The 16,072-nt window shown below is 48.6% G+C and overlaps 1 protein-coding gene across 1 annotated transcript in view; it reads right to left on the bottom strand.

The window, feature by feature from the left end:
- Positions 1–15,706, bottom strand: part of NHS (NHS actin remodeling regulator) — a 342,854-nt gene extending 327,148 nt beyond the window's left edge. The window contains exons 1-2 of the mRNA XM_059911577.1: positions 15,432–15,706; positions 14,622–15,223 (exon numbers count right to left, since the gene is read on the bottom strand). Coding sequence (XP_059767560.1) covers positions 14,622–15,150 — 529 coding nt within the window. The 5' untranslated portion in view covers positions 15,151–15,223; positions 15,432–15,706. The remainder of the gene's footprint in view (positions 1–14,621; positions 15,224–15,431) is intronic.
- Between the last annotated feature and the right edge of the window lie 366 nt (positions 15,707–16,072).

Raw genomic sequence — 16,072 nt, 5'->3', positions numbered from 1 at the left:
CCTCTTCGTTGTCTCTTGCCCTTCTGAGGAAATGTTCTGCTTTGCCTAGATTTTGCATAAAATCTTGACACTAGGGGCAAATAGAGGAGGCAACTCCCGACAGCGCTAAAGCTAATCCCTCCAAGGGATTAGAGGACTCATAACTCTTCTTCCTCCATTCCCTCCCCAAGGGAAGGAAGCAATCTGAAAATCCAAAAGGATTCTCCTTCTCGCAGAGGAAGAGCTGAAGCAGCACCAGTGAAGATTCCAATGTCAAACCCTGATTACAAGGAGTTTCCAAGTGATCTGAAACATAGCTTTGTGAACAGCCCTCGTCTGAGAATCAAAAGGCTCCATGGCTATGCTTTAATATAAAAAGAGGCGGAAAAAAGGTCCTTTGAAGTAAATCACATTTCCTTCATTTTAGACACCCAAACTTTGCCATTACAGATCAGGCATAATCTTTACATTCCAGAAAAGTAGAACGAAACTTTTGCTTAGCCTAGAAGCCAAGAGACGGCAAGCAATAAGAACAGTCACTGTCAGAGCCTTGAAACATCTTACTGAGGAAGAGAGTTTTGTAAAACTACAAGGCAGGGAGTTTTCACTCAAAAGAAAAGTGTAGGTACGTTCACCAAAAGACAGGAACTAGAATGTTCATAGCAGCATTATTCAGAATAACCCAAACAGGAAACTATCCAAATGCCCATCAACAACAGGATGGACAAATAAATCACGGTATAGTCATACAAAGGAATACTATACAGCAATGAAAATAAATGAACTACACTTACATACAACACAGATGGGTCACACAAATATTATTTTGAGCAGACAAAAAAATCCATATATAAAAAAGCACATACTGGATGATGACACAACAGACCAAAACAGACTGTTAGAAGTCAGGATAATGGCCAACTGGGTGGGGAGCGGGGGGCATGCTTGGAAAGGAACTGGCAGGATTTCCAGAGGGCTGTGAATGCTGTTTCTTATTCCAGGTGCTGGTTAAAGAGGTATGTTCAATGCGTAAAGATTCATTGAGCTGTACATTTATAACTTGTGCACATTGCTTTGTATTATAATTAGCTCTTAAAAGTTTTACAAATATATGTATATCATTTTTATATGGTGGGAGAGAAAGAGAATGAATATGAATGAATTCTTTTGGTTCCAGGTAGCAACATTTCTCTAGAAACTAGAACTCTGTTAACAAGTCTTTATTTCCATTTGCTTACTTGAGGAAAGCTGTTACACTGCTCTGGGCACACACAGAAACTCTTTATGTCTCTCAGGGAAAGAAAAAAAAAAAGACTCTACATTTAGAGCCCCTTTTATTCCGTGAAAGTACTTTGGAGTACTTTCGTCATCTGTTCATTTTCAGGAAAACCAGTCGTTTTTTCTCCCTGCGCTGTATCTCTACATTAGTCAGGGTCAGCTAACTGCTGTAACAAATACCCCCTAAATCTCACAAGAAAAGTTTACTTCTCCCTTATGTGAAAGCCAATCAGGTGGTGGCAGACAGTCTTTTATGTGGTGATTCTGGGACCCAGGCTCCTTCTGTCTGGTGGCTCTACCATCCTTTAGGGCCTTGGAGTCCTCTGCTAAATCCTCTGCATGCATCCAGCACAGTGGGGAGGAAATAAACTGCAGAGGATAGGTAGGAGCTTTTATATGCCCATCCCAGAGTAGAGCAGTATCCCATGACATGAGTTAGGCTAGCCAAGCCAGAAAGCAGGCTGAGATTCTTCTGTTCTCATTTGCAGCCTGCATCCAGCCAGCCAGAATATTTATGCTGGTTGAGGAGCGACAGGGGCTGGGTTTTATCCATTTTCACATCTGTTTCCTTTACCCAATTCCCCTGATCATAATAATGATAAAACAACAACACAAATAGTAGCCTTGATGGCATACAGGCATTCATTAGCACTTACTATGTATTCTGTGTATATGTCACACACCGCTGGACCTGTCTATGGATTGATTCGCTCAGTCTTCACAACCATTCTCTGTGGTGAGTCCTAACACTATCCCCATTTCACAGATAAGGAAACTAAGACAAAAAGACTACAAATTTGTCCAAGGTTGCATAGCTGGCAAGTATCAGAACTGAGAGAATCAAAGGCCAACACATCCTTTCACTAGAAAGGCAACTGGGATTAGGAACACAGCCTGTGATCATGACAAAAAATCCCAGACCCTCAGGGTACAAACCTTGAACCCAAGCTTCCTAAAGAGGGCTTGATCCAACCAAGGTGAATAGGCCACAGAAAAGTGTACAGAGCAACTTGGAAAGAAAGTCCAACCTGAGAAGTAAAGGAGGGTGTCTCTTTGGTTTGGGTTTTTTTTTTTTTTTTCCTTCTCACTCAACAGCTGTTAAAAACTGTGAATCGGCAAATCAATCAAGAAAACCCAAAAGGGCTTCAAATTGACCTTGACCAGCCAATACTCTTAATAGGCTACACCACTCACTGTCTTTACTCAAATGAGTGTGTAAGTGAATCTCATTTCTCACTATCACCTCCCACCCTAACACCAGCCTGAGATTCGCCGGTCTTAGGCTACAGGGAAAGGGTTAAAATAAAGCCACACAAGCAGCAACCTTATGCAATATATTTTCCTTCGTGCAACTGGATTAGTTTTAATTAGCGAAAGCTCAAACTTTGCCAGATGAGCACTACTGACATCTGATACCTGAGCAGGGTTCCAAAATCTCTTCTCTCACACTGAAGGCATTTAACCCAAGTGAAACTCTCCGAAAACCTTCCACGACATCCTTCCCGTGGTCTCTTCTTGGTTTGCCCACTTTCCCCCAACACTGCCCCAAACTTTGAAGCATCCTTCTCTCCTATTTATGAAGCAGAAAGCCCCATGACTCTCACATGGAAAAGGATTTCTGTGGTATTTATTCATGCTGCACTCTCCCCGCCCCCAAAGTTCATCCCTAGAATCAAAGTCTCAATAAACATGTGCCATCTTGTAAATGGGAGCACTTCAGGGGTGAGGAGGGGGCTGGCTGAGGCAGCAGAACTTTGATGCAAAATTCACATGGAAAATACAGCTTTACTCGCATTATTAAAATATAAATCCATAGTGGGAAGCAGCCGCATAGCACAGGGAGATCGGCTCGGTGCTTTGTAACCACCTAGAGGGGTGGGATAGGGAGGGTGGGAGGGAGACGCAAGAGGGAGGGGATATGGGGATATATGTATACGTGTAGCCGATTCACTTTGTTATACAGCAGAAACTAACACACCATTGTAAAGCAATTATACTCCAATAAAGATGTTAAAAAATATATATATAAATCCAGGCTCGAGGAACAGAGTCCAGATGCACTTTGGAGAGAAACATAAATATTGATATTATGTTCTAATGAACATTGTCTCACTGGCTGTCATCCTTCCTCATAGCTCCTAGTTCTTTCCTCCCTCAGTTGTCTAGTAGTAAAAATCAAGAGTAGCTGAACTCCAGAGTAGGGCTTCTTATTCCACAAATCTAAATGCACTTACATATAATAATTAGAAATCACATTTTAAACAACTTTCTTCATCCTCCAGCCAGGCTTCAAGCCTCAGCTAAAAACAGTTACAAATCAGCATTCCCTGCTACTTAAAAATTTGCTTAAGAGTAATAAGTTCTTTTTTCTCCCATCTCTTTTTAAATGTTATTTTAGCTTTATCTTAGAAAAACTCCTACTTCTAAGTTACCCCTGGGGCCTCTGAGGCCAGATTCTTATCCTTGTGTCAAGCGGGGCTCTCCCTAGAGCTCGGCACCAAGATGTCATCAGCAGTCAGCGCCATCAGACCAAAGTGAGGAAACTCCACTGTCCCAATTTGTGTTAGAAATCTTTTTTTTTTTTCTTTCAGTCTTTTTTTAATTGGGATACAACTGCCATACATTATATTAGTTTCAGGTGTACGACATAATGGTTCAATATTGAGAGGACTTTGAAGATCTACCCTCTTAGCAACTTTCAAATATACGTTATTATTGACTATACTCACCACGCTGTGCATTACATCCCCAGGACTTTTTTATGTTATAACTGGAAGTTTGCTCCCTTGCAAATCTTAAACATGGAATCTCTAGTTCTTAGTCTGATCCTACTGTATGGTCCAGAAGTTTCTGTGGAATTCTTATCTTCCATGCCCATATTCATACAGCAGGCCTGACAGGGGCTGGTGTGAGGGCACCAGAGTTCCAATACTGTTTTCTAACCTCAAAAGAGTACTATCTATCTGAAGAGAGGGAATAGTCTCCATCTTAACAGGAGGGTGGGTTACACAGGTGAATACAGTTGTTAAAACTCACCAAACTACGCACTTGAGAGCTGTACATTTCACTGCAAATTATACGTTGACTTTTTATTTTTAACATCTTTATTGGAGTATAATTGCTTTACAATGTTGTGTTAGTTTCTGTTGTAAAAAGACTATTCGTTAGGACACCTTTCCAATTGTTCCAAGACAGCAAAATAAGATTAATCAACAAGACTCTAAGAGAAGTGCCTGGCTCGACATTCAGAAGTGGCTGTGCAAAACGCATTAGAGAGAATGAGAATGTGTGAGAATTTGCTTTTGCTCCTCCTAGCAGGACTATGACACGTTATAACACGGCTTCCCTTGGAGCAAGCCCGGCAGAGTAAGGGGTGCGGGGGGTCCTTTGCTTTTCAATTTTATGCCCTTCTGTGTGGGCCGAGGTGCCCAGCCCTGAACATGAAACAAAAGACGCCGACAGCTCTAAGCTGGATCCAACCGCTTCTCATTACTTCCACCAAACTACCGTTGTCTCTCACCAGGACAGCCTCCGACTTGGTCTGTCTGCTTCTACCCCTGCTTCTCCCACAGTCTCTTCTTGACCCAGTAGCCAAAGTGATCCTTTTAAACTCTAAGTCAATCACGTTACTGCTATAGGCTTGAAACCGTCCAGTGAGTCCCCGCTTCACTCAGCAAAGGGCAGAGCCCTCACTCACAGTGGCCTACTGCACTCTACCAGGCCGAGCCGCCCTCCAGCCCCCCTCCCCGGCCTCCTCTCCTCCCTGCATGCTCCAAATCCACCACACCGGCCTCCTTACCAGCTCTCCATCACACAGGTATGCTCTCACCTCACGGCCTTTGCAGGATCTCCGGTTTCCTCTGCTGAAACGCGTCCTCCAGCCCACTACCTTATTAACTCCCTCACCTTTTCCCAATCTTCACTCAAATGCCGTTTCCTTAATGAGGCCCACCTGACCGCCCCACTGAAAACGGCAACCTCACATCAGTCCTCTGGACCGCCCTCATCCTGCGCTAGCTGCTTTTCGCCCATAACACTTAACACCTGCTGACGTGCTTTGTAATCTCCTTAAAAGTAATACTAGGTTTGTTGTTTATGGTTTCTCTCTCTCCTCTGTAAACTGTTTGGAACTTTTTGTTCACTGGTGAAACTCAAGGGCCTAGAAGAGTGCCTGGAATACAATAAATGAATGACTCTGGATGCTAAGATCATTGCTCATTTTATTTTGATACTTCTCTGCATAACAAAAAGAGACCACAAGGAACACAGAGATCTTAATAGCCGTCTGACCACACAGAGGGACAGAGAACTGCTCGGTCAGCTGTCTCCTTCCCCCTGACCCAGCATTTCACAGATTCAGGCACAGGTTTACACCTGCTTGGAGAAAATTAACACAGCCCTCCCACTCTGCATGATCCAATTATAGTACCAATAAAATAACAGCCAATAATTACCAGGGGCTCACCATGGGCCAGGCACAGCTCTAAGTACCTCAACACCTGACTCCTTTGGCCCTGTCAACAAACTGATGTAGCAGGTACTGTTTTTATCTCCATCCCATAATACACGAAGAACAAGGACCCAGGATTTGAAGCACGTGGTCTAACTTCAGCATCCATACCCTTAACCACGTACTAGCTTCCTCTCGACAATTAGACAAACCAGATACCTGACAACCTTGCTCAAACTGAGCCGAAGCAAACGCCGAAGGCTGTGAATTCCAAACCTTTCCTGAAGGAACAGAGCCCAAGGACATAAAGTTCTCACCACGTATCCTCAAAGAAAGGCAGGGACAAGCACTTGGATCCTCTGCCTTGGACAAACCAGGCACTTTGGAGCCAGAGAAATGGACTCTAGGACCCAGGGAGTCCCCTTGCCGTCCAGCTTTACAGTCCTTCGATGGCTAACACCAAAGCAGGTTCCCCCAAATAAACTCTTTATCCATTATACACAAGAAAATTTAAATAGCCCCTCTGATGGCTGTGAGTCCAGTCTGAGCCAGACTAACCTCATTTCCCTTTTGAGTAGGGTTATTAGACTGGGAGATCAAAGGAATGCTACAGACATATGGTATCTTGATTTCAGCAAACCATTTGACAATCACTCATGATGATAGATCTTGTGGGCAAGGTGGAGAAATGTGGTTTGAATGGGAAGGTGGGGGGAGCATTCGGGGCTGCTGCAACAATGGTACCCAAGGAACAGTGATTAATAGACGTCAGCTTGGAGGGATGTTGTTAGTACCGCCTGCCAGTGGGCTCTGGCCTTGAGTCCATCGCAACAATAATTTTATCAAAGATGTGGGTGATGGGGTAGCATCATGTTTAGGATGTCTGCAAAGAGCAAAACGCTGTGGGCAGTAGCTGACACACTGAATCAAGATTTTAAACCATCACCACTGATTGGAAATGAAAGAGCAAAGCAAGCAAGATTCAATTTAACAGAGACAATGGGGGAGTCTTGTGAAATTTAAGTTCAAAATACCAACTACACAAATGGGATAGAGGAAGCCTCATGTAAAAGACCTGCCACCATAAAGGAAAGGGGTTTGTTGGGCTATAAGAGCAATCATGCACCAGTGGTGTCGTGCAAAAGGTTAAGGCAACAAGGGCCACCTTAGTCCTGGGGGGGGGGGGGGCATGCAGATGGAGAAAGGAATGGGTACATTCCTGTGGCAGGGGGCAACCAGAGTGGAAGGGGATAGGAAATGTGGCATTAAGATTCCTGGTTGAAGGAAGTGAAGCTGTTTCACCTGGGATGAAGAAAGCTTAGAAGGGACAGTAACAGTCACCTCTAGACACTTAAAGATGTCCTGGAAAAGAGATTATAAGCAGATTCCATGTGGCTCCAGACAGCAGATTAGGACTGAAAGGCAGGCATTGCCAAAAGACAGATTTAGTCTCAGTGTAGATAAGGATTATTTGAGAATGGGAACTATCCAGCAATAAAGTTGGGGTGTGGGTGGCCACTCCTAGGAGTCTCAGAGAGCATAGAAACTAGATGGGCTTCCACTTGGGACATCTTTAAAAAGAGTCCCACCCTGAGTGGGAGGTTGGATTTGATGGACGCTAGGGTCTTTCCCAACTCTAAGATCCCAAGACTGTCCAACTCTCATTAACTTCATTTTGTTCTTGGTTAATTTCACTCTGAAGGACTTGGGCATTTCATAATTAAGTAATTTTTCAGCATACGGATGCCCAGGTCCTCAGATTCCTATTTCAGTACACTCAAACCTTCTCATGTTCATTAATAGATTGAGGGACAGACATTAGCGTCAGAAACAAAAATTGACCCTGCCTGTCTTAGTCATTTACAAAGATGAGCTAGACAGGGTCTCTGCCCTTTGTGGGCTTACAGTCTGGTTAAGAGCGCTCTCCAAAACCTTATTTCAACAAATTTAGACCTTAGAATGAGAGTCTTACATTCAGAAACCATTCTCACCTCATTATCTTTTGTTTTCACTTACTATCAAGATGTGATTCATGAGGAATTCTTGATGCAAAAAGAACTTGCAGGAACTTTTGTGATCAATAGTTTGGTCTTGGGATACTCTTCCCATGATTGTTTTTAACTGAGTGCCCCACAAAATCTTTTGGTTCACGACTTTTACTAGAGTAAAAAGAAATTCAACTGAACCATCAAAACAAAATTCCAACTGCATTTAAAATTGTCTTTGTTCTTAAATTTCAAAGCACTGGGAACTACCTGGCAGTCCAGTGGTTAGGACTCTGCGCTTCCACTACAGGGGGCCAGGGTTCGATCCCTGGTCAGGGAACTAAAATCCCGCAAGGCACGGAGGCGGCCACACAAAAAAAATTCAAAGCGTTCTATGAAGTCAATGGATCTTTAAGACGTTTGCGCTAACATGGGACAACAGGAAAGATGTCATATGTGATTGGAACTTAAAGGTGATGCCCACTGTAGACTAGAAGCCCTGAGACTGAAGATGTTTCTGAGCACTTATGTGGAATTTACACTTTCCTGATGGCATTGTGTGGAAAATGCCTCCACAAACAGGAAGAAAGGAATCTTTAATGTTACCATCTTAGCAATATCAGCCCAACGGAACCTCAAGAATTTCCCAGGTAAGGTAGTTTGGTAGTTTTGATTTAAAAGCCCAATCCAGGGACTTCCCTGGTGGCCCAGTGGTTAAGACTCCACGCTCCCCATGCAGGGGGCCCGGGTTTGATCCCTGGTCAGGGAACTAGATCCTGCACGCCGCAACTAAGAGTCCGCATGCTGCAACTAAGACCCGGCACAGCTAAATAAATAAATATTAAATAAATAAATAAATACCCAATCCAGTACAACAAGAAAAGTCTAGAAAGAAATGTGCTGCTGTTACTGGTTATGAGGAAATTACACCCATGAATTATTAACCCTTGAAAGATTGCTTTTTTTCTCAGTAGCTCTGTGATGGGTTTAAAAGCAGCTTTCAATGGAGCTATTCGGATATCATAATGCCTCCGAAAAAGTCGCTGAGTAGAGCCAGGAGGAAAAGACACCGAACCACAGTTACGAAAACATCCCCCCCCCCAAAAAAACACATTAACCAGACTGCAAAGGGTTTTTGTGAGTGGTAGAATGAACAGAATGGGGAGGAAAAGGATTATCCTTCCAAAAGCAGGCTGAACCCACAATTAGCACTGCCATACATACCGACCCCAAATGATCGATTCACCCCACGTGTAACTTCCTAGTCTACTTCTGGGTTTAGCAGTTCCTGGGTCTGCTCTGGCTGAAATTACGCATCTCACACAGGGAGTGTGGATCTCTCGGGGCCATCATCACTGGCCCATCCCCACAGAACGATAAGCAGTACTCTCAAAGGCTGGCCGAGGAAACACTGAGGAACTGAGGGGGTGTGTCTTGGTCATCGTGGACCTGAGCTCCTTTCGAGCCTCTTCTCACCTCTGAAGCACTGACGATCTCCTCCTACGCCAATGAGAGGTTAGACTGTGAGCCCGCTACAGGGTAGTAAGTTATTTCCAGACCCAGCACAGAGCGTCTGGAGGGCTTGGCCATGTGTCGAATCTAATAACCCTCGGGGAAGGAGTTTAGGGAAAAAGAATGAGAAGCATCACCTCTACCACACTCCCAGCCCTAGGTCTTTGTCCTCACAGTTCAAAGATTAAACAGGTTGTTTTGACATGGGTTCTCCCAGACCTGATGAGTACAAGTGCAAGTTCAAGTGCAAGAAGTTCTTGTGGGAGGCGACCCCAGGAAGCACCCATAGGTAACTGAGAAGTGAGATGGAGAAAAGAAGGCAGTGAATACACAGTGTGTTTTCAAATAAGTCACCACTGTGGGCAACTGCAGCTCAGTCCTCTGGGGAACTCTGAGAGATGGTGTGGATTGTGCCTCAGAGCTCTCTCATCCAAGGGGCAAGGAAGTGAGGCCACTGGCCCACCAACGTCCCGTCCATCATTGACTGAGTACTACTTCAGAGGCAATGATTCGCTGGCACTTCTGGCTTTCCCTGTGTGCAAGGCCCAGCGCGGTCCATCAGTCAGAAAAAAAAAAGCCCTAGGCAGAGTCACAGGAGTTGGCAGTAAGCAGCCATCAGAATGAGAGGTGAGGGCTGAAGGAATCTAGCAGGGCGCCAACACGGTCTGCTGTCCAGAAGGAGAAAAGCTAAGATAAAGGTCAGCACAGAGTTCTAGAAAACTCGGAGGCGGGAGGTGGCAGGCAAGGAATCAGGTTCCACTTCACAGAGAAGATGACGTGTCCACTGATTATCAAAGAAAGAGCAGAAATGAGCCAGTGAAATGTTCCAGAAGAAAAGAGTAGTATACACATTGGCCTGAAGAATGAGAAAGCCTGGCAAGTTGGGGAACAGCCAGTAGTTCAGTGTGACTGGACTGGGGTGGAAGGTGGGGAAGGCAGGGAGGGACATGACAAGTGGACAGCAGCGTATCGAGAAGGGCCTTGATTTTAATATTGTAATTCCCCTGGATTTGTGCAGCAACGTGTGGGAGAAAAGTCTAATGTTTGGGAATACAGTTTGTGCACTCAGACCTGGACCCTAATTCTAGGCTCCAGTACTTTCTAGCTGTTGCTACCCAGAGTAAGTTGCTAATCCTCAGTAAAGTAGGAAAAGAACTCTCATAGAGTCACTGTGAAGATTAAATAAGATGATTCATATAAAATCTTAGCATAGGGCCTGACATAAAGCAGAACTGAATAAATGTTAACTAAAAATAAAATAAATCTACTCGCTAGATGACAAACGTGTTACTGCAGTGAAATGGGAAAATGATGGTCTTTTCAGGACATGGCAATGGATTAATTGTGCATCCACATGGAAAAAAATGCATCTTGACCCCTACCTCACACCATTTGTAAATATCAATTCCATGTGAATCATGGATCTAAATGACAAAGGCAGAACAAAAAAAACTTCTAGAACATAGAAGAATATCCTCATGACCTTGCGGTCAGTGAAGAATTTAAGAACAAACAGAACAGAGCACGAAGACCACTAACCATAAAGAAAAGGATCCATAAATTGGACTACATAAAAATAAGAACTTCTGCTCACCAAGAGGTAACACTAAGAGAGTGAAAAGGCACACAACAGAGAGAGGGTAATTGCAATATCTATAGCTCACAAATAACTCATATACACAATATATAAAGAACTCCTACAAGACAAGAAAAAAACATACAAAGAACCTTACTGAAAAGTGAGTAAAGGCCTCGAACAGGTAATTCAAAAAAGAGAATATTCAAGTGGTCAAAAATATATATGAAAAGGTGTTCAATCTCACAAGCCATCAGCAAAATGCAAATTAAAACCACAATGAGATTTTTATTAGCTACCCACAGAGTAGCTACAATTAAAAGACCATACCATACCTGTTCTCTCTTCATCCCCTCTTATGTGGCCTTCCTCTCCACCCCTCCACTTAAACAGCACTTAGCAGGGCCACTCATTGCTAACAACGTACCAAGCTCAATGGTCTTGCCTCGGCGCTCATCTTCCTCTCAGAAGCATTTGACCAAAATGATCCCTCCTCCATTCCTGAGACACCTTCTCCTGGCTTCCATCATACGATGCTCTCCTGATTTCCCTTCTAGCTTGCTCACTGCTCCTTCTCAGTCTTTCTTCTCCTCTACTAAACTTCCGAAGTTGGACTGCCCTAGGCTAAGTCTTGGTCCCCTTTTCTTTACTCTCTACATGGTCCCGAGCTCCAGGGCCTCGCGTATCGTCTCTACCCTTACGTCTCACATCTACATCTCCAGCCTGGACCTCTCTCTTGAGTTCTGAACTCACACGTCTAATTGTCTAAGACACAAGCAGCTCAAGTTAACATGGCACAAACAGAAAAGCACTGATTCCATCCCCGCCCCCAAAGATAAAAGATCCACTCTTCCACGAACCTTACCCATTTCTGGAAATGGACCTTCTATCAGCTGTTTAAGCCAAAAACAATAACAACACTGGGAGTCATCCATAATTAGTATTATTATTTGCTCTTATACCCTGTACCCAAACCAACTGGTAAGTTCCGTCAATTCTATTTCCAAAATGAATTCAGAATCCGAGCACTATTCACTGTCACCCTTAATCCTAGCCACAGTCACCACTCACACTGTCTAACTGGTCTACCAGCTCCGGACTTGCCTCCGGAGTGACTTTGCTGAAGAGTGTGTCGGATCATGTCACCCCTGCAAAAGCCACTCCAGCCTGCCTCAGGGCAACAGGAAGCAGCTGTTCAAGGATGAAGCAGCATGGAGAACGGTGATCCGGGTGGGAAGGCTATACAGGGGGTATGGAGGCACCCAGACACATTCAAAGGGGGAGAAAAGAGAACTTCGGTCACTTCCAGGCTTCCTCTCCCTTTGAAACTCCCCTAGGCCTTGAGCAATGCTAAAGGGAGATGCATGAGGTAGCAGATGCCACGGGTACTCCACCCACACACAGCCCCTCTCCCCTCCCCAGGCAACCCCTGCAGACATTCCCGTACACACCATAGGCTTTTGGCATCTCTCTACCTGGCCTGGGAGCCTGCTGAGCCCACACCTGGGACAGGCCCCAGGCGCCAGGGAGTTCATGTTCCAGGTGCTCTCCATCAGTGAGGGACAGAAGTTGCTGGAGAAATACTGTAGCTTCCTCACTCCTCAGTGGGACACTTCTGAGGTGTGTGCTGAACCCCAGTTGCCCACTTCCCCACTCCCTCCCTGTGCTTCCCGGGATCCCCTCTCAAATAAACTCCTTGCACAGAAATCCTTGTCTCCGCCTCTGCACACTGGGAAGCCCAAATTAAGACACAATACTGTGCTTTTCCTCCCGAAGGTAATGCCTTTTATGACATCAAACAGGAACGATGCCATCCTAAATTTATCTGGACAAGAGAAGAGAGAGGTCTGTGCACAAAGTATGGAGATACCGTTTTAGGAAAATGTAAAAATAATAGATTTTAAGTCTATCCCTTGTATTATATGAGCCCCATCTTCATTTACTTATTCATGTATAAATATGCACAAATAGAGTATATGTTCATCAATCGTATGCACACACCAAAAATCCCCTCTTTTCTCCATTCACCATTACTTTATACTCCAAACAGTGAAAAGGATTATATTAAATTCTGGGTACGTAACTACCCACTCCTGCCTCTAAAGAAAAAGGGGAGAAGGGAACTCATTCTGCCCCATCGCTGAGTTTCACTTGTGAGAAATCTAAGGTGCAGTGGGTCTCACACACACACACACACACACACACACACACACACACACACACACACATACGGGAAATGTATGCACCACTCGACAGTCTGCAAAACTTCCCTCCACTTCTTTTGAAGTGAAATCACCACTCACCCCGACCACACTCCCCAGATATCAGCGCTGTTGAAAGTGAAGGGCCGGTCCCTGCTGTGTGGTTTGAGGTAAAAAGGAGGCAGGATTAAAGCGCTCATTTCAAGTCCCAAAAGTAAAATACGACTTGGCCTACGGCAGTCCTAATTCTTTCCAGAACTCATCCCCGGAATTGCCCTTTTAAACAACCAGTCATTAACCCAACTCCGGGTCTTTTTTAGCTGCGAAAACCGATCGCGCACATCATTTATTCATTACGCTTATTATTATTGTTATTGCAGAAAAGCAGCGAATTCCCGGGGCGGGGTTCAGAGGGGTTTTTTGTGGGGTGGGGAGGGGTAGTGCGCGAACGGGGCGGGGGGTCGGTTAGGAGGCTGTGCCGGATTGCGGGACTGAGGTGCCCGGAAGTCCCCGGGGAAGGATGCCGTGAGGGCGCCCCCGCCCCGCGCGCTCCGCGGCCACCGCCACCGGCGCAGCTGCTGCAGCAACCGGGGAAGCTTCTTATGTAAGTCAGAGTCGCTGACATCACCTTCGCTGCGAGCGTCGCAGCCGCTGGACTAGGCGCCAAAGGACCGGCGTGCTGGCTTACGGCCCCCGCCCACCGTCCGGCTGTTCCTAAATGACTCCAACGCCTCCCGATTTAGCCAACCGTGCGCCAGGGGACTCTCCTGAGCGCCAGAATGACATTTATTGGGAGCCCTGGGATGTCGCAAGAGTGAAGTTAACGGGCAGCAAAGGTGCCCAGGGGTCTTGTACACACGGGTGAATTTGGGCGACAGTCCACGTTGGGGGAAAGGGAGGGGGGTGGAACGCCTCCGAGATTCTCGGAGGGCAGATGGCACAGAGAGCCGTTTAGTAGGAACCCTGTTCTGTTCAGGGCAGAAGAGATGCCCAGGGGTCTCATCGATCTCCCCAGGGCCCGGGACACTCCTCCATCCACGCCCCTCCCAGGCCAGAAGGCTGGAGCAGAGCGCTTCGGAGTTCACTCCGGGAGGCGAATGGCGCCGCGCTACGTCGCACACAAACGCAAGGCACAAGTTCGGGGCTTGGTGCAGTCCGTGAGGTCACAGTAAGAGGGACAAAACCGCCACGGCGTTGCAGAAGCCCTAAAAGGACACTCACTGCTCCTCGAGCGCCCCAAGCACGCACTGGGGTGGGGGTGAGGGGGACTACAGGGCTCCGGGATGGGCTGCTGGAAACCACAGAAGTTGCACCAACCTCCCGCCCCGCCGGGGAGGGACCGAGAAATCGAGCCCCAGAGGTGAATGACCGGCCCCTCTGTCTCCTGTGTCCCCATAAATGCTCCCTCTCAGCCCGCGGCTGCCTTCGAGTCCCGAGACTGCCCCCTTTCTTTAACTTTCTCCCCTCCGCGTCTGCGTCCCTGCCCCGAACTCCGGGAGGCCCGGGGTGGTGTCTCAGGGGAGGCAAGCGTAAGGTGCAAGCTGCAGCGGGCACGGCGCCGGGGTCGCGGCGACCGCGGAGGGCGCGAGGGTGCGGCGCCGACGCGGAGCGCCGGGCGGGCGGGCGGCGCGGGTACTCACGCACTGCCTGCTGCTTGGGGTCCAGCGTGCCGAGCACGCGCTGCACGCCGCCGAGCCTGCCCTGCAGCGCCCAGACGCGACGGTGAGTGAGCTGGATGTCGCTCTCGAGCTCCTGGAAGAGGCTGCACGCGTGCCGGGCCACGTCCGAGAGCTGCCGGAGGACGCGGGCCAGCGCCGCGTTGCTGACCGCGCACAGGTCCAGCATGAGCAACACGGCCGCGGCCGCCGCCGAGGACGCCTCGCCGGCCGCTGACGCCGCCTCCAAGACCCCTGCCGCGCTCTCCTCGCCCGCCGCGGGTGCCTCTCCGTGCGGCGGCAGCGCCTGGTCGGTCGGCGCGGGCAGCGCGCGGGGCGCGCGGGGAGGATCCTCCGGCCCCGGCGCCGCGGCCTCGTCCCGTCGGCCGGGCAGCTGCAGGGGCGGCGGCGGCGGTTCTGCGCTGCCTCTGTTCGCGTCCTCCGCCGGGTCAGGCGCCGGGCGTCGCTGCCGGCACAGCCACTGCGGCTCCACGATCCGCTTGGCGAAAGGCATCCCGCGCAGCCGGGCCGCGACTTTCTGGTCTCCTCAAAGCGCCCCTGGCGAGCGGGGAAACGGGCGCGCCCACCTGGGTGGAGAGGGGGCAGGAGTCGGGCAAAGGCGCGTTCGGGGAGTCCGGATACGCAGGGGGCTCCTCGCTCACCTGGCCTCCTCCTCGTCCCCGCCCTCCCCCTAGCAAATCAGTCCAGCCGCTCCTCCTCCGCGTGCACCGTTCCCTGAGGACGATGACAAGCGCGGGGCACAGAAATCCCGGGGCGCGCCTTGGCTCTCCTCACTTGCTTCCAACCCGGGTCGGCTGGCTCAGCTCCATCATTCCTGCGCTCGCCGCCGCCGCCCCGGCCGCAGCCGCCGCCACCGCCTATATAAATGGGCGTGTGTGTGTGTGTGTGTGTGTGTGTGTGTGTGTGCGCGCGCGCGCGCGCACCGGCGCGCGTGTGTGTCTGGGTGGGTGGGTGTGTGTGCGCGCGCCTCAGTTTGAAAGTACCCCGGCGCAGGCCTCTCCCCGCGCGCCCCTCGGCCGCTCCGGGGAGCAATTGCGCCCGGGATCTCTCTCCCTCTCTGGGCTGGGAGGAGGTTTCGGAAAGGCGCTTTGAAAACCCGGAGAGAGGAATCCGCCTCCAGCCCGGGCGCAGGAGGCGGCGCGGGGGCGGCGGGGCGGACGCAGGGCAGGGGAGGGGAGGGGTGGGGGGAGAGGCCCGGGCGAGCGGGGCGCAGCGCCCTGTGCGGCCGCTGGGAGTCACTGGTGGCCTCGCCTCTCCAGGCTTGTTCTGATGCAAGGACACTTCCTGGCATCCGAGGGGTGAGGATTGAGACTGTCAGCGCGGTGAGGGCGGGGGGTCCTCAAGCTGGGGTTGCCGGTGTGGGTGGCGAGCGCAGAGGCAGGAGGGTGGGGTATTGGGGATGCGGCAGATTTGAC

This window comes from Balaenoptera ricei, chromosome X, assembly GCF_028023285.1.
Source record: "Balaenoptera ricei isolate mBalRic1 chromosome X, mBalRic1.hap2, whole genome shotgun sequence".
In the NCBI taxonomy this organism is placed as follows: Eukaryota; Metazoa; Chordata; class Mammalia; order Artiodactyla; family Balaenopteridae; genus Balaenoptera; species Balaenoptera ricei.
This window is presented reverse-complemented; position numbering and strand designations above follow the sequence as displayed.